Below are 24374 nucleotides of genomic sequence, written 5' to 3' on the forward strand. Positions count from 1 at the left end.
TGGGTAACATTAGTACAAGAAACATTCCTAAGGATTCTGTGTGGTGTGGTAGTAGAGGAGGTCAGTGGAGGGAGTGACACCATGAGTTACTGCACCGGGTGACGCCAGCCCTAGTGACACTACTAGCTGGTGGAGGGGAGTAGTTGGGAGGTGCCAAGCCACTTTGCCAGATAAGGAAGGCAATGAGGTGGTCAGGAAGGGAGGACAGAATGTGAGTGCCCCTCCCTGTCTGCTGCCACTTCTCCTTCCACTGCCCTCTCCCCTCCTGCTCTCTTTCCACCTGCCACTGCTGGGGGGATGCTGTTTGGGGCAGCAGGTTGTTAGTAGTTGCATTCATTTTACATCAGAATAAAGGGTTAAATGAAGGTAAGCAAGACAGGTGAGTACAGTCAAGTAACAAGAAATGCTGAAGCAATCTGTAGTTGCTATAGAAAAAGATATGCCTGAAACCATCCTCTACTGCTGCTGCTGGCAAAGGGCTACTAGGAAGGTTTGCTGGTATTTTAGTTTGTTATATGCTGCTGTGAAGACTTTGTGGAATTTATGCTGGAAGTAATGTTGAATGTCTGAATTCTCAAGGAGTATGTTTTCATTTGAACTGCAGCTAAGAATCCATGGAATTGATGGACTAAATACAAAGGACTAGTACAGTATTCTACTGTACATAGAAGTATGAGACAAAGGATGTATGCATTATGTGTAGAATTAATACATGTTGCTTTATTATCGAAACCTGCTGGGTAAAATCATCTTCAAATTAGCATCAGGACTTGTTGCTACATATGGGTTTGAGGGTGACTCTGCTGAACGTTAACATCAGGCTGAGTGGAGTTGTTGCAACAGTGGCGGTATCCTCCTCCTGCATCCTCTTCCACATCCATCCCTTCCGTAGGGCCAGGGTGGTCCCTAGGGGCCTCAGGCCGGGGGTCCTCCCACCCCATCTTTAGTCAGTGGGTGGCAGAAGGCAGCCAAGGGCAGATCCCATCTTCTGCCAGCAACTCCCATTCACTGGAGCTGTGGAGTGGCTGCCTGTCTGGGGGTGACCTCCTGAGTTTCTGCACTGGCATGACACCAGCTCTAGTGATACCACTGAATCTACACAAATTATGCTCTTATGGCAACATGCAGCCTCTCCTTCCTGCAAAACATTCTGCAAATACCCTTGTTCTGTAGGGCTGCTAAATCTCAGGGCTTGGCCCCTCTACTCTGGTCCTCAGGAAGCGGAGGCAAGGGGAGAATCTCAGGATGAGAGCACTGCTTTGTAAGTCATGTGGATTTTCCATGCTCGTGGTGTTTCTTATCTGAATTATGTATTCTGTGCAAAAGTGCTTGATGTGTCGTGCTCAATTACATATGTCCCTATCAATGTTATCTTTGTAACATCACCAGAGTTTCCCTCCTGTGACATCCCATGTGTTCATCCCTAGGTTTCATGCTTTGGCTCTGAAATCTCAGGAATTGGAATAATGTGGATGTGACGACACTCTTGATGTGGTTCAGTATAAGGCGGCAGCTTCTGTTTCTGGGGGGGGGGCATAAATGTGGAGGAGAGGAGGGAAGTGGCTGGACATCTGAATATGGAGGATTACATGTTCGACTTATGTCACTAAATAGGATGGGGAAAGCTTAATGCACTCTATACCTCTGCTGATGAAAGTTCTATTTTCCTCATTATTTCATGGGAATGGTAGTACCACTGGATATGTTAATTGGCCATTCATGGCATTTACAGTTTTTAAGCCTTGCTTAAATTGTTCAGTTCAGCTGTAGGAGAATTATTTAAAACAACAACAACAACTTGTCCATGACAAACAAGAGACAGACCAGTGTAGTATAATGGCCTGAGTGTTGAACTAGGGCACTGCAGGGTGTGGGTTCAAGTTCCCACATATCTATGAAACCCACTGACCTTGGGAAAGAAAACCCCAGGATAATGTTACTATTGATTTAAAGGTGCATAGCAAGCAAACAAAACAGCCACAAAGAACATCTACACTTTTTGCTTGTAAACTAGTAATTGTCTTGAGATCTTGGTAAAAAAAAAAATTAGTAAATGAATGGTGAGGATAAATGAGAGAAGAATCAGAAGTGATTGGATACCCATTAAACATTCTCTGAGGAGCTGCTGTATTTACAGGCAGCTTTTTCATGCCAATTTTGCTTTGAAGATACATAAATTTTATAATTCTCATCATTAGTAGTATAAGCATAGTAAAGTATAAGTTAATTCTACAGTAATGTGATTATTAAAACCATTAGTCAAAGCCAAGGGATCCATAATTAACTTATTCTCCAGCATCAAGTAAATGATTCTACTGTGTGCTTTAAGGAAGCAATTGTTCACTGTTATGCAAAATACACCAGAGCTATTAGACTATAAAGCTCTGCAATCTTATAATTAAATTATAAATTTTACATATTTTAATAATCCGCTCTATATATTTTAATTGTTTTCTACATATTACTAGTAAAAAGAAGAAATGACAATTTGGCTTTTCTGCCTCCCAGCCAAAGTAGAACAGTTCACTGTGTAATAAAAACAATGGATAGTCTAACCACTGGGATAGATAGATGTCAATCATTAAGGCAAGGCTCAGACCCATATGTAGACCCACATGTATTGCTCTCTTAGGGTGGAAACAGAGGTCTTATGAAAGCAACAAAGGATTAGGAAGTTCTTCTTGAGCACCAAAATTATTTCCAAATGAAAGTAATAGGAATGAAATATAATTCAGTAGTGCAGAATGTAATGTTAACACACTTCTGTTCACCTGGGGCACATTCACACTACAGTGCACCTGCGTCATACTCTGGTGCCTTTTACGCGGCTTTCAGCTTATGCTGAAAGCCACGCAATGGAACTTGCAAAGGTGCATGCGTCCGTGGCACATGCACATCATGCATATCATGCACAAGTCCCATTATTTTCAATGGGGCTCGAGCATACACGGTATTTGCCTTACACAGAAGAGTCCAGAACGGATCCCTGCATAAGGAAGGGCACACTGTACACAGTTATTCCACTTTAATGGCTGTGGATGCATCCTATGGAATCCTGAGACTGGCAGTTTAGGGAAGAGCCTTTAGAGAGCTCCTCTAGCATTGCCTCTACTATAAATCTTAGGAGCCTTATCGCACGAGAAAACAAAGTAGAAACAGAGATTGAGAGCAATGGCTTTCCAAGTGCCTTATTGCATGACGTCATAGCACTTCAGTTCTCTTTTTGCAGGAGATGATTGTAAAAGTGCATCTTTTGTGTAGCTGGAAAAAACCACTAAAGAAAAGACACACTTCTACAACTGTCTGTTGCAGGAAGAGAACTGATGTGCTACAATGTCATGTGGTAAGGCACAGAGAAAGCCGCTACTCTTCAGGTCCATTTCTATTTTGTTATCTTGTGCAATAAAGCTCTATGATTCCGTAGGATGCAGCCATGGCAGTTAAAATGGACTCATAGCACCATAATCATGTAGTATGAATGAGACTCTGGTAACATCAGCTAAAACCAAAAGAGGAAGGTGAGTATTTCATCATTTTAGTCTCCACCAGCCCTGTGAAGTGGTACACTCTGTGTAGAGGTTAACCACCTCAAAAAGCACCAGGCCTAGGAATTAGACCATTGTGTGCTATGCTTATGGAATAATGCCAGTTGGTTTAGCAGCACTCACTGGCAGGGATGGCCACTGACCTTTTATTGACTGAAGTGAAAGACAAAATGGTCCCCATTCCACATGAAGAAGCGTTACTCCCTCGGAGTGTGGTGGAGTCTCCTTCCTTAGAGGTCTTTAAACAGAGGCTGGATGGCCATCTGTCGGTGATGCTTTGATTGGGAGTTCCTGCATGGCAGGGGGTTGAACTGGATGGCCCTTGTGGTCTCTTCCAACTCTATGATTCTATAAGCATCTTTGTTCTTTGAGCCAAAGCAAACAGATTGGAGTAAGGAAAATGGGCAAAATTTCCTTCCAAGGAGCAAACTGTGTTTTTCTGTGTAAAGCTTGGGAGATTACTTTTTAAAGTCCTTTTAATAGCTATACTGTTTAATTACATTAAAGTAATTAGCAAATGTTACTCATTGCACCTGTAAAGTAACATTGTTCCCACTTATTCTGTTACTTTTGAAATATAACTTTATTACACCCTTATTACCAGAAAAAGGGCGACGCATTACAGGAAAACCAGTAATTTGTGGCTAATATGTTAATAGATGCAGTGATTTGAATAATGTCTAAGTGGCTGAAGTACACTGGAGAATGTATCTTGACTGTGTTAGGGATGATGAGCACTCATGCAATAATATTAGAAGAGGTAGAGGGATTCTTTTCTTAAGATCTGGGGTTTATTTTTGGTTTTTGTAAGACACCAGATCCAGTCCCAGCAAAGTATGTGAAGGGGAAATTCTTCTTTTATTGATTTTCTTTTGAAAAATGATCATTATTGCAGGAATATATTTGTAACTTTTTTCTTTGTTTTGTGACACAGGTTTCTTCTTTATCTGTTACGTTTATTACTTTATTCTGTGCTTTGCTTGTCAAAAAAGAACAATGCTTTTAAGAAATGCAGAAGGAGATATTTTATGAGAATGTTAGGGAAGCTGTAAGGGAACATTTTCTTTGCATGTACAGTGGTATTATAATGATCATATTATTGTTTTGAAAACTGCATTAAAGATCTCTGTCTGTCTGTCTTCACTGTTATTGATTTGGAAGAATCAAGGATCCGATGCTCGGTTGTCTTTAAAAGTCTGTGCTTTTGCTGTAGACTCATATTCCAAAAGCCAAAACTGGAATGCAACATGCTCTCTCCCCTCCGCCTCCTCTCCCTTTTCCTTCTGGCTAGACTCCAAAGGTCTTTGCTTCTTATTATGCACCTCAGTCTCAAGATGAAGCCCCTGCTGGTTGTAGTTGTGCTGGTAGGAGCCTTGGTGGAGGTTTCTCAGACTGTCCCTGCCCGGTACCATAGAGGTTGGCTGAGATTATTAAGAGAAGGCGATGGCTGTGGAACATGCCATTCGGAACACTGTTCTGTGCCCACAAACTGTCGAGCTGGGACTGTATTAGACCTGTGTGGCTGCTGTCCCGAATGCGGGAACGTAGAAGGACAAATCTGTGACTTGGACCAAGGCAGCAATTTCTATGGGCACTGTGGAGACAACCTGGAGTGCCAACTGAATGTTGATGACATAAAATCTGGAGAAATCCCTGAGCCACAGTGTGTGTGCAAATCACAGGAGACTGTGTGCGGGCCTGAGGGGAAGACCTATGAGAACATCTGCCGGTTCAAGGAGGCTTCTGCAGAGAATGGAGGAAACAGCAGCATAAAGCACAAAGGACCGTGCAAATCAGGTAAGAAAGGGCAAGACAGAACAGATCCTAATGAAGTTAAAATTTACTGTGCTTCACGAAGAGCATGGGGATGCTATGATCACTGGGGCTTGCTCTCAGAAACATATCTACAGGATTGCAACCCTAAAGAGCAACCCCGCTCATGTCTATTCAGAAATAAGCCACGCTGAGTTCAATGGGAGTTACTAATGGGGAAAAAAATCTATATAGGATTTTATGTAGCCTACTGTTTTAGGTGCATTTACACTGTAGAAATAATGCAGTTTGACCACTTTAACTGCCATGGATTCATCCTACAGAATCCTGGGATTTGTAGTTTTGTGAGGCAAAATCACACTTTGGCAAAAAGGCTAAAGACCTTGCAAAACTACAAAACCCATGGCAGTTAAAGGGGTGTTAAATTGTATTGTTTTTACAGTGTAGATGCACCGTAAGTCTTTAAATTGTATCTTTGGGCTATATTAGGCCATAATCCCAAATGTAATCTCTGTTTTTCTAGAATTGGGAAACATCCTTCCTGGTTCCAGTCCTTCCAGTATCAAAATTTCTTCAGACAAATCTCTGAATAAAATAAGAAACAGCAGCAATGAGACATCTTCTCCCAAGTATTTCTGTGACAATATAAAAGTTGGAGTGCAGCATAACTTTTTGTTCATGTTCCAAAATTCTACTCTACTCTACTCTATTTTGTTCTGTTTTAAGTATTGATATCAGTTTCCAGGCCACAAGGATTCCCAAGGGGCTGCACAACAAATACCTGTAAAAACAATTAAATCAGTAAGTAAAGGTAAAGGTATTCCCCCTTTGACAAGGTTGTCATGTTGTTCCAACTGTAGGGGGCAGTGCTCATTTCCGTTACTAAGCTGAAAAATCAGCGTTGTCTGAGACTGCTCTGTGGGTCATGTGGCCAGCATGATTGCACAGAATGTTGTTTACCTTCCCATTGAAGTGGTACCTATTTATCTAATTGCATTTGCATGCGTTTGAACTGTTAGGTTGGCAGAAACTGGGACTGGTGATGGGTGCTCACCCCATCTTGCAGCACTTGGGCCTCGAACGGCCAACCTGCCGATCTTACAATCAACAGAGTCAGAATCTTAACAGTTTGAACCACCACTAAAGACATAAAAATTTAAAACATATTAAAATGCTCTTTAAAACCTTTTAAAAACCATCTTAAAATAATGTTAAAATATAATTTAAGAAAAAATAATTTAAACAGATCAATTTCAGACATCAAAGGCAACATGGAAAAACATTATTTTAGCTGTCCACTGAAAAAACAGGTGGAGCCAGCCAACTTCCTTTGTCAAGGAGTTCCATAGCTGCTATGCTGCTACAGAGATATTTTTGTGCCTTTTGGGTTAGCCTCATAAACCTATTACTAGAATCTGGATTTTGGAATTTTTCAAATAGTCAGCAACTTCTGCTTTCTGTAAAATATCTATGATTAACACAGTGAAAGAATACTTATCTACCACACACATTAATAAATGGTAGGATCATAGAGTAAAAGAACATGCAGCAAAGTGTGGGAAAGTATGCTCTTTATTTAATAGCTAGGATGTAGTGATTCCCATATTTGTGGAAAAGAGGAGCACATGGCTGAAAGCAAGTTTAGAAGCACTTACATAATGCTTAGTCTCAGTCAATGTAGTCACAATGATTATTGGTTCAAAATGTCTAAACCAATTCTCAGACAATTCACGAAGTAGAAATGCTGAGGATGCAACAGTAGTAGTGATAGTAGCAGTAAAATCAGCAGTAGCAGCAGCAATGACAAAATTCAAACAAACAGTAACATTTAAAATTCTGAGAATATAGGTATAATGGTTCAGAAATTTAAGATGCCCCAAATTCCTTAGAGTTTTAATACAGAATTAAATGCATCACATGTTCAACAATCTTTCCGTTTTACATCAAGTAACAAAACGTCTGCATGAATGAACATTGGGGGGGGGGGGGGGGGGGGGGGACAAAGTGAAAAGATAACTGAATGGAGAGATGAGCTTGGGGATAGTTTTATAGGCCTATCTGCAAATGAGTCATTCTTTAGCAATTAGCATCATTGTTCCCTTGTATTCTTAGTGATTTAACACTGCCTTGGTACAGAGGTCCAAAGGACATATGAAGCTAGACATGAAAGGAAGTCAAAATGAATTTATGTACAGCTTTCTCATATGTGATTTGGACCATCTTCAAGGTGTATCAATTGTATATAGCTCTCACTACTTGTTCAGCAGGCACCCTGTTCATAAGAAAATGAGTCCTGGCTTATTGATCTGCAATATCAGTGAAATATTCCTGCAATACTGGCATATATTCTGATGTTGCCCTGGGTTTAAGAAAGGTCATGTCTATTGAATGATACCAACTGGTGATACCATTTACCTCAGTATGTTAACAGTGTTTGACAGGTTAAAAAAACAAAACAGGTGTCTGCCCATGGAGCTTACAGTCTAAAATTAAGAATTAGGAAATGTGGAGTAGGAACATAAAAGACAATGCTGATAGGAACAAAGGTGAATGCTTAAAACTCAGTTACAGTTAGAAAAGAGGGGACAGACCAGTCACATAACAGTAATATTAATCACTGATGCAAAAATCTGTAATTATATTTTATTCATACTATTCAAATACTACAGGTTGAATATCCTTTATCTGAAATTCCAAAATCTGAAGTACTCCACATGGGTGGCTGATATTGTAACAATTTTGCTTTCTGATCATTTATTGTACACAAACCTGGTTTTATGCACAAAATTATTTAAAACATTGTGTATAAAATTGCCTTGAGGCTATGTGTATGAAACATAAATTTTAGAGTTGGGTCCCATCTCTGAGACATCTCATTATTTATATGCACATTTCAAGCTCTGAAAGAATCTGAAATCCCAAACACTTCTGGTCCCAAGCATTTCAAATAAGGGAGACTCAATCTTCATTCACTATTGACATGCTATTCACATACTATTGCCCAACTTTGCAAGGCTGCTGTGCTTTAACACATTACACTGTGCCACAGATGATCAGGATTAGATAGCTCTGTTGGCTGCACAAATATATTTGCTCCTTGCTTTGCTCTTTCATTTGATTATGTGAGTTTGCAAGTCTCATTCTGTTTTCCAGTTTTTGACAATCTGGAAATTTTTGTCTGAGTAGGTAAGGGTATGAAGTCAGTGTGTGGTGTAGTGGTTTGAGTGTTGGACTACAACTCTGGAGACCATGGTGCAATTCCCAGTTCTGCCATAAAACCCACTGAGTGACCTTGGATAAGTCACAGGCTCTCAGCCTCAGATGAGGGGAATGGCAAACTCCCTCTAAACAAATCTTGCCAAGAAAACAAATCTTACCAACCCTGTTGCCTTAGAGTCGGCTTTAAGTTACACAACAACAAAAAAGGTAAGGGCATGCACATATGAAAGAGGTAGGGAGGGGTGCAGAGTAAGTATTTTACTCTTAGAACAGATTGGAGCAAAGTGACAGCAAAATGTGTGCGCCATAGGGAAAACCGATTGGCTAGAGCAGAGGTGTATAAAGTGTGGCCCTATGGTCACATATGTCCCCAAGGCTCCCTTTACACCTTTCCACTCCTTTAGAATCCCTGAGTCACCCTTTTCTGGTCTCTCAAAGGGAGACCTGTAGAGGAGACCATTCAACTTTTAAACAAGTTGCAGGCCTTCCTGGTACTGTTTAAAGATCAAATAACACCCATTTAAGAAACAAACAAACAAACAAACAAACAAACAAACAGATGTGGCCATGGCCACCTGTTTTAGGCTCTTTCCCCCAGTACTTTTTGGTAGTTCATGCAGCCTCTGGAATGTTGAAGCGGCAGAAAATTTGCCCCCAAACTCACTGCATTTGGCCAACTCTTGACTAGATATTGCTTTTTAATTGTGTGGATAATTGAAATATTTTCAGGAAAAATTCATTCCTGACATAGAAGTTCTGAGATGTTTAGAAATTTAGTGAGCAAACTGATACTTGTTTATTTAGCGAACGTGGTGAAACTGAAGGGCCGGCATTTCAAGGTTACCAAACTGACTATACTGTCTTATGAATTACTTTTCGGAAACGGATATGACCATCCTCCAGCTGTCGCGATTTGGCAGGGCCAGTCCTGATCATTCACTGCCTAAAAAAAACCCTGTGAAATTCATAGGGTCACCACAAGCTGACAGATGACTTGAAGGTACAGATACAAGCATGAGCATTAGTTCTGGAATATCCACATGTTTAAAAGAAATACTAGTTTAACTAATTTTAGGGTAACTTTATAACTCAAAATAGTTTAAATTAGCTGATACTGTCAAATGATTACAGAAACACCCCAAATCCACAAAACAGTAATACCTGTATTAGTGATACTCAGTAAAGGTATCACTCTTTTATGAAATTTTCATGTTATTGTAGTACGCTACATGACTAACACAACTATGTGTTTTCTTGAAATAATTAGGTGTATTATTAAACCCATCATGTTAGTCATGTTAGTCTATTAAAACAAAAACAACTATGGGGCTTGTGTCATCTTAAAGACTAACAAAAGAAACAAAACATGCCAGTCTATAAGTCTCCAACAAATATATTTGTTGCTCAGCTTAATCATGTTACAGGATGGAGATAGGGAATAGGAACCATTCACTGTCAAAAGCATGTCTAAATGTAGGCTAGATGTGGCAGTGATATTGAAAACTAAGCCAAAAATGGGATTTGGAATAGTTTCCAATAAATAATTGGCCAGTGATTGGGGTGATGAGAGATACCTTTTAAATTCCACATCTTCAAAAGCCTTAATCATTACTGTAATGGTTGTTCACTGAGTGTGCTCAAAGGACTCAATAGACTCCCTCTAGTGTCTAGATTTAAACCATTACATTACAAAAGCAGCCAAAAAGAATCCACATATTTGTCTGTTGTACCATAATTGTAATAACTCTAGAATTGTACAGATTTAATCCAAATGTTGAATTGAAAACTACATTGTAATTACATTAAAATGTGCTCCCACCTTGCAAGCATAATAACTTTAATAGCATGATCAAAATGAAAGTTATAAAACAGAATTTAGTGCCTAAGTGAAATGGCAGCAAATCACACAGTTCACAGTTATAACTGTCCTTCACGCTGAGTTCAAAATTAACAGCTACTATTCAGCATTTGGGATGGAGGGAGAAAGATCTAACGCTCTTGTAAACAGATGGGATATGCTGCCTCACTGTGTGCACAGCAGTAGTAACAAGAACAAAAACAGTGTTTTAAACAGACTTGAATTACCAGGGTAGAACTGTGTCTAGGTATTGGATTGCATGCACTCTTCCTATGTACAGTAGCCTGCCTGAATTCCCATGTATGCCTGAGGGATTTGAACAGCTTTAATCCTACTGAGGATTGAACTTTGGGTCTTGGGTGTGGGTGTCTCAACCAGATCAGTGCTCCTTGGCTCCATGTTGGATAGTTTTTCTATTGCATTATTCTCTGACAGCATGAAGCGTTTTTGTAATATTTAAAAACAGCACCACAAATAAAAGATATCATATCATTTCACCCAGGGAGGCATTTTAAGCACCATATTCCAATCTTCCCTTTGTACATAGAGATAACTATTGAGACTATCAATAAATAAAATTGATTTTTCTGGAACTTCAAAAGCTCTGATGAAAGTCAACATCTTTTCTTGCCTGAAAAATTTTTTTTTCCAGCAAGCACAATAAATTTTTCATAATTACTATTTTCACACATAGCTGTCATTCCCTCCAACATTTCACAGACAAAGGGCCAGGACATGTGTGGCTAAGAAATATGGCAAGAGTTATTAATGAGGAAGAAGAGGCAAGCTAGGAGGGCTGCATCAGTTTGCTTTTGCCTAAGCCTACTGGGAAGGGCAAGATTCCTCCATCTCCTCTCTTATCTTTCTTTACTGATTTAATTGAGCACAAACTAGAGCACATCCAGACTGATTAAGAACACAAGAAAGTCCCAGATTTTGATCCCGTTCTTTCACGTTTTAGTTTGGAGAGCCATACAAATTTTGTTTATCACAGAATATTTTCTTTCAGCGCCTGGTATGATCAGAGACTTTTTATGCCACTTCCCTAAATCTGGGACTTTTGAATTAATCTGGATGTGTCCCAGACTGATTGAAAGGTCCCTGATTTTGTTCCTGTTTGTTCCACTTTTATAGTAGGTTAAAATAAACTGAGGCCCTGTACAGACCAGCAGCTTACACCGGCCTGTATGTGGATTAGGGTTTGGCGGCCACACGGCCAAGATCCCATCTGCTGCCCAGGCACCATCATGGCACGTGCTCATTTACACGGGGTGGACCATGATGATGCAAGGGCGGTACAGTGCCCAAACAGCGCTGGCTGGAAGGGGCGTCATCATGGTGCGCGAACATCATTATGGCGCCACTTCCAGGAAGCTGCTTAAAGAAGCTTCTTTTTGTTTTTGAGAGGGAGCGGATCGTTGCCGTGGCATGCGATTGCTACAGCAACAATCCAGCACAGAAAAGGGCTGCATCTCACTGCCCCTTCCTGCCTGTCTGTCAAGCCCCTGACTTGGTATAAAAAGTCTCTTATTTTAGAAGTTACTTTTTTGGACTATAGCAGGGGGTAGGGATTATGCAGCCATCCAGATGTTGTTCAACAGAAGCCATTCCTGTGCTGGCCAGAGCTACTGGGACTTGTAGTTCAAACCTACCTACCTACCTACCTACCTACCTACCTACTTACGTATTCTACTTTCTTCCCATCTCTGGGACTCAAGATAGTTTACACTTATAAAAGTTATAATAGATATAGAAGTTCATACATTACAAGTTTAAATACAATTAAACTGTCATTAGAATTAAAAGCAATTGAAAAGTTTGTGTGTGTGTGTGTGTGTGTGTGTGTGTGTGTGTACAGCACCTATGTTTCAGAGGAAGAAACTGGCAAAACCACCTCTGTGTATTCCTGTCCTAAGAAAACCCTATGAAATTCATGGGGTCATCGTAAGTTGACAGGAGACTTGAAGGCACATAGACAGACAGACAGACAGACAGACACACACACAACTTTTCAATTGCTGAGGCTTGTCTCACTAGTTCAAGGCAGTTAACAACCATGAGATGTTTGGGGCCTATTTCCCAAATCAATACTTTTAAGTTCGGCTGGAATCCCATTGATTACTCCTAACTAGAGTAGTCCCATTCAATCAATTGCTACATGGTAAGTCAACACATTAGCAAATCCTTAGCAATAGAATTCAGGCCTCGAATCTGAAAAGAAGGCATTATATAACTGATCCTGTCAAAGGGCAGAAGTGAATTCCTCACAATATATTATCCACGGTTAATATTTCACTATCTGTAATACCACAATCATTGGCATGTTTATTCAGAGGTAAGCCCCATGTTTGTCCTACAGATAAAAGTAAGCCATAAAATTAAAATTAAGATAATTCTATGATTAAAGCACAGTCTATTTAAATCCCCACACCTCTTCCCAGTTTTTGCACAGGTAGTCAAAAGAATGTATTTTCTATCTCTTTCATGACAAGAAAAGCCCTTAGTGGCTAATATTGACTTATATTAAGCCTGATCAGCGCTGTGACTTGATAAGCACTATACTCTACAGAGGTCACATATCTTACTTCACAGAGAAAAGTCCTTTGAACATGTCAAAGGTCAGTCTTCTGTTTTAAAGACCATCCCTTCAAGTCCAGTTTAAAGATTAAAAAGAAATGAAAAGGGAGAGCCTATGGGGACCTTGAAGTTGCCCATCCACACTATGCACTTGTGCAGCAAGCTGAATGGGCACCCAGTCATTTTTCCTAACAAATATATGCACATTTGGAAATCTCTGCTATTATGTAAATAGAAATATTTACATAACAGCAGAGATTTTCAAATGTGCATACATGAACATAGCAACCAAATCCAGACTTTCCTTTCCATTTCACACATGGATATCTGTTCTGATTGGGATCTGTCTCTGGACGTAGAAGTTTTTTAACCTTTTGTTCCCTCTTGTTTTTCAAATCCAGATTATGTAGCCTTTTGCCTGAAACATACATTGCCCCCACCCTGGATCCATTATTTAGATCATTTTACACACACACACACACACACACACACACACACACACACACTCAGTCCAAATTAGGCAAGTTAAAAGTTCCCTCCACCCCAAAGATCTCAATCTAGGATAGAGTCATGGATGATCAGAAGAGACAGGGCCACATCAGTGGATACACTCAAATTCTGGAATTTCTCATCCTGAGAGGCTAAACTGCCACTCTGGCCTCAAGCAGATGGGGCAAAAGGAGTGGCCAGAGGCCACATTTGCCCTGATAATGATCATTCTCTGTTCAGCATGGGACTGCAGTGGCCAAACACTGTGGTTCCAAGGCTGGCCGCCACTGCAGTCCACATCAGACCTCTGGCAAGGAGCGCATCTTTTGGACTCATTTTTGCTCCAGGTTTAAGCCGCCTTAGGCAACCACAGCACAACTTTGGTTCGATCTGGTGGTGTGCATCATCTCAACACCATGCCTCTGGATTGAGCCAAAGCCAGCACTTTGGGCCCATCTGTAGCCTCTATTTGACTATATTTTATCATACCTCTTTGTTCAGGCAGGTGTCTCCTTCATGATTCATATCTACCTGTGTTAATAATATTTTGTATTGTTACTGCATTTTATTACTTTTTCTTGCTGTTAGGAACTCATAACTAGTATGTGCTGCAAATACGTTTTTGTGAATCACACTTAAAGAGCTGGGAGTACATTTGATTGTCCTGACACACAATCTATACTCAGGACAAGAGATTACAGTTAGAACAGAAAATGGAGAAAAAGAGTTGTTCCCAATTGGTAAGGGAGTTAGACAAGGATGCATCTTATTGCCCTATTTGTTCAAAATGCACAGAAAATATCATGTGAAAAGCAGGCTAGGATTATGAGGAATGAGAGGGTAAAGACTGGAGGATGGAATATCAACAAACTAAGATATGCAGATGACACCATAATACTAGCAGTAAACAACAAAGAGTTGGAAGAACTGCTAAGGAAAGTCAAAGAAAAAAGTTTATGACAACTAATTCCATTCTATAACTTTCCCCAAATCTTTTTCTTTTAGCTCCTGTTATTTCTTTGCCACCTCAAGACACCCAGAATTTCACAGGAAATGATGTCATTTTTGGCTGTGAAGTATCTGCTTATCCCATGCCACACCTTGAATGGAAGAAAAAAGGAAATAAAATGTTTCTGCCAGGAGATGATGCTCATATTTCAATACAGGTATACAGTGTAGAAAGACTTTCCTATATATACAGGTCATCCACCATTATTTGGTAGGGGCATAAGGATGTGCAAAGAGCATTATGTTTTTTAAAATGTGTTTAAAATGTTTTAATTGCATTAAATTAATGTTTTGAAAATAGTGTTTTAATTGGATTGATTGTTTAATGCAGGGGTCGGCAACCTCCGGCCTGTGGGCCAGATGCGGCCCGCGGAGGCCTTTGGAGCGGCCCCTGGCTGCCGCTGCCGCCACCGCCACCGATTGCAGCTTTTCACCGCTCTGGGCGCCGCCATTTTGGGTGAAAAAATGGCGGCACCCAGAGGCACCACAGAAAAGGTCGCGTGAGACTTCGGCCTCCAGAAGGCTCGCTACGGCCGCCGGAGCCCTCGAACAGCAACGACAAAAGGGCCGGCAAACAGGAGGAGGCCTCCAGTGCTGGCGGCCCCCCGCCGGCTTTTTTGCTGGCCTCTGATGGGGCCTGGGGCCCCGTCAGGGGCCAGCAAAGAGGGGGAGGCCTCCAGCACTGGTGGCCCCTGCCGGCTTTTTTGCCGGCCTCTGATGGGGCCTGGGGCTCTGTCAGGGGCCGGCAAAGAGGGGGAGGCCTGGCCCCTGGAGGGTGGAAGCTCCGCCCCCAGAATGCGGCTCCTCCCCCAGAGGGTGGAAGCTCCACCCCCGACACGCGGCCCTGCCCCCGGAGGGTGGAAGCTCCACCCCCCCCGGCTTCGGCCCCCCAGTTGTCTGAGGGACAGCAACCCGGCCCCCGGCTCAAAAAGGTTGCCTACCCCTGGTTTAATGCTTTAAAAACGTTTGTCCCACATACTGTTTTAGCTATTTTGTTTTAACTTACATTGTTAGTCACTTTGGAGTTCATTTTGAGTGAAAGGCAGAATATAAATCAAGTAAATAAATATAAACAAACAAACAAATAAACAGAAATGAAGGGACCAATCTTTTCCCTGTAAGCTACAGGGAGAGTAATTTTTTTTTTGCCTTGCACAACAAAAATGGTAGCAATATCTCTTCTCTTTCTCAGTCTCACCCTTCTTCTCCCATAAAGGTCAAGCCTGTGTCAGCACCAGATTTTAGGAGTGAGAATTAGAGTTTTAGAGATCAGTCGCTCTTTCGCTGCAGAGGTGGACAACTGTGTAAGGCTAGGTTCCACAGCACTGTCACAAAATGGACCTCATTATAAAGCAGAACCCCATTTAATTTTGGGCCACTCCAAGAACTCCTTGATGTGTAGGTGGCGTACACATACGCACTCATAAACTGCCCCTCCAAAGTCCAACCAGAGAGCATTGCCTGCCATGGCATGGATCTTGAGACAGAAGTGGTGAAGGAATCCGGGAATTGGTGCTAGGGCCTGGCCTGCTGCAGCTCTTCCACTGCACTTCTCCATCCCTCATGCCCTCTTGAGCTTTGAAGGAAGGAGCCCCCTTCACCTATATATACCCCTGCTCCCCTGCTCAAGCCTTTCCCCTGCCTTAGCTGTCATTGGCCCTATTCCCACTTACTGGAAAATCCATTTCCTGAACCAGTTCCTGAAACTGATTCAGAAAAAATGTAGTTTCCACTATGTTTGCGCCAGTTTCAGGAATTGGTTCAAGAATTGGCAAGTGGTGGGGGACAGTTTATTGGCCCAGTCCATCACTGGCCCCAAAATCCCCAGCCCAGCCTCCTTACCGGCTTCTTTGACCGCTGACCAGCTTCCCTGCAACCTTTTTTAAAATTTCCCGCAGCTGGGGAAGCCGGAAGGAGGTCGCAGAGAAGCCAAGGGGAAGCTGGAAAGGAGGCTGCAAGGCTTCCAGCTTCTCTGTGACCTCCTTCCAGTTTCCCTGGAAGTGGGAAATTTTAAAAAAGGCACAGGGAAGCCAGTCAGCAGCCAAAGAAGCCGGTAAGGAGGCTGGGGTTTTGGGGCCAGGAGAGGCCATTGAAAGGCCGGGCCATGCCAGCTGCCTCCTGGGCTGGGCTGTCAGTGGGAATTCGAATCCGCCTAGTTCCCACTTAGCCTGAATTGATTTATTTCCAAATAAATCGATTCGGCCCAAAAAACACCTCAATTTACCAGTGTCTTTTTGACATGGGTTAAATGGGTAAGAATGGTCAAAAAGCATGCCCCCCCTTTCTGAATGAATGTCTAAAATTGGATTCAGTGGGAACCATGCCCATTTAACCCAGATCCCAATCCCGATTTAAATATAGTGGGAACAAAGCCAACATATGTGCATACATGCATGCACACGTACCTCCAACCTCCATGCATGTACTAAGAAGATTAATTCAATGTGGAGCATGGGTAACAGGACTTTAGCATTATTAGACACTACAATGCCACAATGGTTCTGAAGGTGTGGTGGTAGTAAAAAAGAGCACTCCTGCATTTTTAAAGTCAACTCAATTGTAGCTGGAGAGGAGTCTCATGCAGTAAGGTCCTCATAGGAGATTTTCACACAGGCAAAAATGTTGTGAGCAACTGCACGAAGATTATCAAACAACGTTGTGATAACTGCATCCTTATCTTATGAATAAAAAGGAATTCGCCAATCGCTTTTTATTCACAGGATTTTCCTATGAATAAAAACAGATGCTAGAATTCCACTTTATTCACAGGATAACAATGTAATTATCATGACATCACGCAAAGTCATCTGATAATCTTTGCACAATTGTGCTATGCTCCTATCACTTTTTCCCTGTGAGAATTTCTATAGATATTCCAGGCCCAGGACTTTGCTTAATGCTTAAAAGTCTAGGTTTGAATTCCACATTAATGGTAAGATAGAATAACCATCTTTTTTTCCCTTAAAGACTCCTCTTCTTTATATGGCAGGCAGGTTCAATATGGTCTTCTCCATGCTGGAAAAAGATCTATCTTATTCCCCCTGATATGGAAGCTATGCAGAGTTAGCCCTAGTTTGCACTTCAATGGGAGATTGCCAAGGAATACCTGGTATTGTAGGGTATATTTCAGAGGAAGGCAATAGCAAACCACCTGTGAGTATTATTTGCCTAAGAAAACTCTATGAAATATGTGAATTTGCTATAAGTTGATTGGAAGGCACAACTGGAAGGTACAAATACATATACAGTACACATTTCAAGGGAAATGTAATTTTAGTTTATTTTTGAAGAATTTATCAAAATTGGTAAATTTCCTATTATGCAGTATAGAAATAACTAGAGAAATTGCCAGATTTTCTCACTCTTGTTAAAATGTTTTCCTTCCAAGCTGTTGTCTGACTGAACCCATAGCAGAAAGATAATCTAATCCCTGAAAGTGCAATGAGCCAGAAGTGGTAAATTTGGAGTTTTGTAAATTTGCCTCCTTCTAGGATAGCTGTAATACAAGTGAGTGTTGGGTAGGGCTTGGCACACCTGCAGTTTGAGCGAACAGTCAGCCTGCTTAGATAAAGCAGACAGCAAACAGTGGTTACTCTCTGGAAGCAGCATCTATCTCCCACTCAGTGGAAAAGACACCCAAGCCAACTTGGAGACTTTGGGGTTTGACAGACAGGCAGTTCAACACCACCCCTTTCAGCCCTGGAAGCAGGTTGTGGCAACCACATGCCATGGCCTGCTCATGGAGCAAAAAGAAGCCCCTTGTGCGCAGCACTGTTTGAGCGCTGCACTTGAGGGATGTCATCGTGTTGTGCCCCATGTAAATGGGCACATACCAAGATGGTGCCCCGGTGGAGGAAGAAGGGCTTGGAGCATATGGACATTCAGCCCTTCTTTATCCCTAGTACACAGTCAGGCTGGCACAAAGTGCCGGTCTGTACTGCCTCTTAGCCCTGTGACTACTCTGACTACTCTTTCACATGTCCTTCTGCCTATCTTGGTTTTCCTGACTACTGACTGATCCCTTGGCTTCTTCACTTTTAGACTTCTAATTATCCATGTGGCTTAAACTTTCAGTGAGAGCCTTTGCTTTCTCCCAAATAAGTTAAATGCCGTTATCTGTTCTTGTAAAAAAATGTACAATATTGCATTATTGCACATAATTTTTAACACCCCCTAAACAAAATTATTTTCGATAATATTATGAAACTCCCTGTCTCTTTGGGACACTGTGGCCCTACAAAAATTGGTGGTGGCAGGGTTGTTGGGCTGATTCCACCACCGCGTCCTCACTGCCTCCCTCTGCCTTCTTTTCCTACCCATCTGGCAGCCCCTTCAAGGCCTAAAAGGGCTGCTGGTTGGGTGGAAAAGGGAGCCAGAGGAAGGAGAGGAGGCCATGGCTCAGTGAATAGAGAAGGAGACACTCACCTGACTCACTGATGGTGGCTGTGAGTGAACATATCCTTTCTCCCGTCACCTGATGCCTTCAGTGTTTGGGGAGCAGTTAGGTGTCACCACAATTAGGTGTCTCCCAATGCAACTCCCTCCCCTGCATCACTCTAGTGACACCCCTAGTATGACCCATCTTTGGACACTGGGATTTTGGCATAGTTTTTACAGGCATAGCTGTTTTTGTACTCATGAGCTGCCAATGGGATCCAGAACTTAGAAAAATTAATTTGAGGGGCAATTATTCCCAGATTCCCCAAGCCAAATTCTGGAAGGATCTGCTCTGTACAATCCAATTAAGAAGTTTATCACACACTAGGAATTTCTCTTAATTTTGAATGAAAAGAAAGTGAGGCCAGAACACATTCATGTGAATTCGCTAGTTCAGTGAATTTACATGAATTCAAATTGCATTCCAACTGACTTCCCATTGCCCGAAAATAGCTTCCCATTGCCTGAAATTGTGTGTGGCAGTATATCATGCAATAACGTGAAACCTCATGATTGCATTTGGACTGACTTCCCATTGCCCAAAATTGCGTGTGGTGGTCTATCATGCAATAACGTTAAACCCCATGATTGCATTCGGATTGTCATTGGATTATACTTCCAATTTCCCTTGTCTGATAAACTCCCAAGTCAGTGCAAGGTACATGTCCAGAGGACTTCATCCTACATACTTACTATTTGCCTTTAATTTTTCACAGGCACGAGGTGGGCCTCAGAGATACAGTGTGACTGGATGGTTACAGATTGAAGGAATCAGGAAAACAGATGAAGGTGTCTATGTGTGTGAAACAAAAAACAAATATGGGTTTGCCTATTCGTCTGCTAACCTGAAAGTTATTGATGGTAAATTCCTGTATTTATGTACCATATTTAAAGTTGGTTGCCTAATGTAATGGTAATCCAAATGGCTCATTTTAAATCTAAAGTAGTATATTTAATAGGAAGTGTCACTGTAAATGGCTTGGCAGTTGTAGAAGTTTCAATGTAGGTGGCTGGATATTGGATAAACCACATGATTAATTACTTCCTTATTTATAGTGTAACCTTTGGACAATCTATGGCTGTCAAAAGTAAACACTGTATTATCGATTGGTTTTTGAACCTGGAAGAGGCTGAATTGCCATAATCTCAGAATTGCTTAAATACAACATAAGGTTTTTACATGTGTGAAGCGAAGCAGATACAGGGAAACAAGTTCCAAGAAGCAAAGCTAGACTGGAGGTAGTGTGGCAGAAGCAAATAGGTCTATAAGGAGCCAGAACAGAAAATAATCTATTTCTCAAACCAGACAGCCTGACCTGGAACCTCATGTGACATTCTCTGATCTTAGGGCTGACCCTCCCATGAGATTTTTACTGCTCAGTGGTGCAAAGATGCTGAATCTTTGCTTCAAGACCTGGCAGAGGATTAAGATCAGTAATGTGGCTGGCACTATATGCTTTAATGGCATGGCACTATTGGCAGATGCTCCTATTTTCATTGTGATATGGCAGTGCTATATAGCATAGTGGGCAGACTTCAGGCCTACAGCAAAATCTACTCTGTTTTTTTTTTTTTTGTACTAGAACCTCAAGATCCACAAACTTTCTATAATAAACACTTGAAAGAATTAAAGAATTCTTAGCCCAGGAATTCATTCTGAGTATCAGTAATGAACACAACTCATAATCCTTCCATCCAAAGATGCTCTCCTTGTGGCATACTCTTATTAGCAGTACAATTTAGGATGGGAGGGCAGTTGTAGGATGTCATTTTGTTGCTGATATTGCCATATTATTTAAAATCAGAAATAAATTCTTGCTGAGCTTTTCTAACAGCCAGGTTGGCTGGTAAGATTATGGGAATCCAAAACATCTGAAGGGTATCTTACATTAGGATGGTATCCTTGCCTATTTACGGCCAATCACCCAGTAGATCCAAATATCTACCAGTAGCAGATCTACCTTTTGTCTGTCCGTCTGTCCCTGCTTTAAAAGGGCTCCATGGTTCTGAAATTGACAGAGTTCCTTCATCCAGCGTTATATAAACTGCTGGTTAATTTATTTTGTATGAAATTAAACTGTGGTAGCTATGTCCTTGGACACAACTGCTTTATCAACAAAACTGAAAACTGGCTTAACTTCTTTGAAAACTGAGCATTGAGATCTTGCATCAGGAAATGTCACTACAATAATCTCCCATCCAGCCCTATCCCAAACCCAGTTTCATAGCTCCAGGCCCCCAACTTCACCCCTCCTTTTCCTGGTTGGTGGAGAGTGTGAGCAAACATCTGACTATCTTTTTATAGTTGGAAACACATAGCTGGACAGGTATCTTCAGGGGTTCTGAGGGTCTTCTGCAGGTCACTGCAATCATATGTTGCAATCACTCCGCATCTAACTGTAGGAAAATGTGGGAATGCTTGTTTGCTGCTCCTCCACTCTCTGTTTACAGGAAATATCCAGGTTTGGGGGCTTCAACTGAGAAATGGTTTCAGGTTGGGGGGAAGAGGAGGGAGATTTTGGTCATTGTTGGTAGTGAATTCTGATCTATGCAACAACCAAAGAAAGTGAGTTGCAGTGGTATAAATTCAATCTACATCATTGTAGATTATCATCATCAACAATGTATTCAAGTCTTTTACCCCAAATCTCAAGTCAAGCCTCAAGTCTCTACCTTCAAGTCTCAAGACAAGGCTTAAGTCCTTGCAAGATACTTTCAAATCAATTCTCAAGTCAAGTCTTACATCTGGGATCCAACTTTAATTGAAAAAAGGAGGTCTTATGTGTAGGTGAGTGGGCTTGAGGCAGAAGAATTCTTCTAAAGTTTTTCTGATGGGCAGCAGGAACAGTCTGCTGAGTAGACCTCAAGCACTACCTCAAGCCCATTGCCTAACACACATGCTATTTCTGGATGAAGCTAGGCCAGCAAGTTGGTCACTACCAATATACAAGTCTCGAGCTGAGTCAAGTCAGTGCCTTATTTCCTGCTGAGTCAAGTCATTCATGCAACGTGAGTCTAACTTGCGTCCGAGTCAATCGACTCAGGTCTACATCACTGATCATCACCTTCATCATCATCAGCCTGCTATTTTCATTCAGCAGATGAATAATTTTTTTATGTCTTTCCAGGTTTTGTTTTAATACATGTTTTATTTGATGTGGAAATCATAACATACTTGTTTTTCTCTCCTAGTATTTCTGTTCATATGCAGCTGGCTTAAAGCAGACCAATGGTATTTATAACATAGTGGTTGGAATTTTACAGCCCTCCAAATGTTGTTGGACTACAGCTCCCAGCAGCACTGGCCAACATAACCAGTAGTAGAATGCTGGGAGTTATGTGAATCCTACCTGTCTATTCTGACTAGTTGTAATTGTCCAAGATCTGCTTCAATTATGTATCCCAGCTCTGATATATAAAATTCTTCTAATTACAGCTGCGAAGGAGTAAACTTGTGATATTCTGCAGGCAAAGCCAGCCTCTAATTCAATGGAATTAACAGTACTTGTGACTTATTTTACAGACTCATCATCACTGCAGAATATCCCTGGCAGCTGGACAACAAGGGACAGTACAGATTATGGAGACTCTTTTGACTCTGCTGAAGAAGACGACGATGACGAAGAAGCACAACATGCATCTTCTGGAAACTATGATAAATGAAAGAAGGGCAGATTGTGTCAGGGACAGTCTGTGTCCAACCCTTTCCCTTCCATCATTTTTTACTTATTTGATCTTCACAGTTCTACAACCTCACATTGTATTACAGTCTAAAAAAGACCAGCTGTATGTAACAAAAATGCCTAGACTGTTCTACTGGGAAGCAATTAAACTCACCGAGTGATCCAGGGCTAGTCACCCTCTCTCAATCTGATCTATTTTATAGGGGTGTTGTAAGGATAAAAGTGGAGAGGTGGACCACTATATAAATATAACAAATAAATTTAAAATAAAGCTATTCAATTTCAATAATGTTAGAATAATAATACTGCTCCATATTGATTATGTTTAATATATTGAACACTCATTATACTGTATAAGTGGAAAAAACAGAATTGTGAAATATATATTAAAGTTGCTTGGACATCTGCATATGAAAGACAATATTTTTGGTCTATAGGTGTAAGGTATAATGGACACTGGAAGGCTTAAGACCACAAGGAGTTTGTGAAGATCTTCTGTGGCTTTGGGATACTTCAAGAAAATGAATAGAAATGGATGAAGAAATCCCAAGTGCACATTGTACTTTCCGTAATCAATAACCTCTTGTTTTTCTGATTTGCTGGCAGTGTGGCAGGGGGAGAGAAAGGGCAGAAAAAATGATGGGAAGGCAGTGGGGTTACCAAGGAAAATATTCTGAAATCTCTTGTACCAGGATATAAGAAGAAAATATCTATGCTATTGAGGGAAATGAAGCAAATTAGATATGTGTTGGAAGACTCTGCACTTCAAATCTGGTTTAAAGATAAAAGAGCCTTCAAGGGTCTTGAAATTGTCCTTCAAATGTGGTATTTTTCCTTTGTTGGAAGTTCATTTAAAAAAAGGCTGGATGGCCCTCTGTCAGGAAGGCTTTTGTAGTGGATTCCTACACTGGCGTGACCAGAAGACACTTGATTCCCTTGAAACTCTACAGTTCTGTGGTTTTATGATTCATTTAGAAAACCAGATGGCTGGAAAAAAGGTTCCAGCCTATCTTTCTCAATGCCTAAATTTCTTATGTGCATAAGTATTCCACTGTGTGATCTTTTACTTCATTGGCTTACTTCAAATAACTGACGATTTCAGTGAAAACTAGGTCTTCATCTTTATCAGGGCTCACCTAGACAAAATACACTTTAGGCCCGGGTATGCATTTATGATGTTCAATCCTACTGTGTAATAGAAAATAAGTTAGCGAGTAGTACAATATAAAGACAGGAGTGCTTTCTCCCATTTGAAAGAGCCTCATTGTCATGGAAGGTCATTGCCTAATAGGATTTAGATTTTCTGAGACTCCTAATCTCTGCAGGTGTGGGGGATTTATTAAATGGTTCTAGAAATTAATAGATACAGAATGTTTAATCTGGACTGGGATTAAATTTGTTTATCTACATCTAGTCCTTCACTGCATACAGGTGATTAGATTTGTAAGGGGAAGTCTCCTCACATGACACTGGATGCGGTGGCCCTTAATCTTACCTCATAATGGCTCCTAATTTTCATCCAGGTTTTCTGTCTCCATTACCTAACTGTATTTGTTCTTCTTCTGATGTGGATTATAATTTGCTTTATAATATGGCATGATGAGGCAGCTAATTTCATGGCAGACTTATTAATGTTGCTTTTGAGACTAAAGCTGAATCCACATGAGACTGAGCAATATTCCATGTATTATGTTTTATATCATCCATTACTTGGGACCATGCAGCAATGGAATTTTGTTTACTAATTTAGATAATCTACTGTGGTTTTGCATATTGTTATATATT

General features: G+C 41.0%; 2 protein-coding genes across 2 annotated transcripts in view; both read left to right on the forward strand.

Annotated features, from left to right (window-relative positions):
• FGF18 (fibroblast growth factor 18) overlaps positions 1–24374 on the forward strand; it is a 650869-nt gene that overhangs the window by 83288 nt on the left and 543207 nt on the right. The window lies entirely within an intron of this gene.
• Positions 309–22938, forward strand: LOC121929522 (kazal-type serine protease inhibitor domain-containing protein 1-like). Its single transcript, XM_042465189.1, has 5 exons — positions 309–379; positions 4837–5342; positions 14467–14627; positions 19623–19767; positions 22430–22938. Exons 2-5 carry the CDS (start codon positions 4862–4864, stop codon positions 22567–22569), a joined length of 927 nt encoding a protein of 308 aa, XP_042321123.1. The 5' UTR covers positions 309–379; positions 4837–4861; the 3' UTR covers positions 22570–22938.

Source organism: Sceloporus undulatus, chromosome 1 (genome assembly GCF_019175285.1).
Source record: "Sceloporus undulatus isolate JIND9_A2432 ecotype Alabama chromosome 1, SceUnd_v1.1, whole genome shotgun sequence".
Classification (NCBI taxonomy): Eukaryota; Metazoa; Chordata; class Lepidosauria; order Squamata; family Phrynosomatidae; genus Sceloporus; species Sceloporus undulatus.

Coding starts and splice junctions, on each gene's coding strand:
- LOC121929522 (XM_042465189.1), top strand. CDS start 4,862: ATGCACCTCAGTCTCAAGATGAAGCCCCTGCTGGTTGTAGTTGTGCTG. Junction 5,343..14,466: donor CAAAGGACCGTGCAAATCAG/GTAAGAAAGGGC, acceptor TTTTTCTTTTAG/CTCCTGTTATTTCTTTGCCA. Junction 19,768..22,429: donor TAACCTGAAAGTTATTGATG/GTAAATTCCTGT, acceptor CTTATTTTACAG/ACTCATCATCACTGCAGAAT.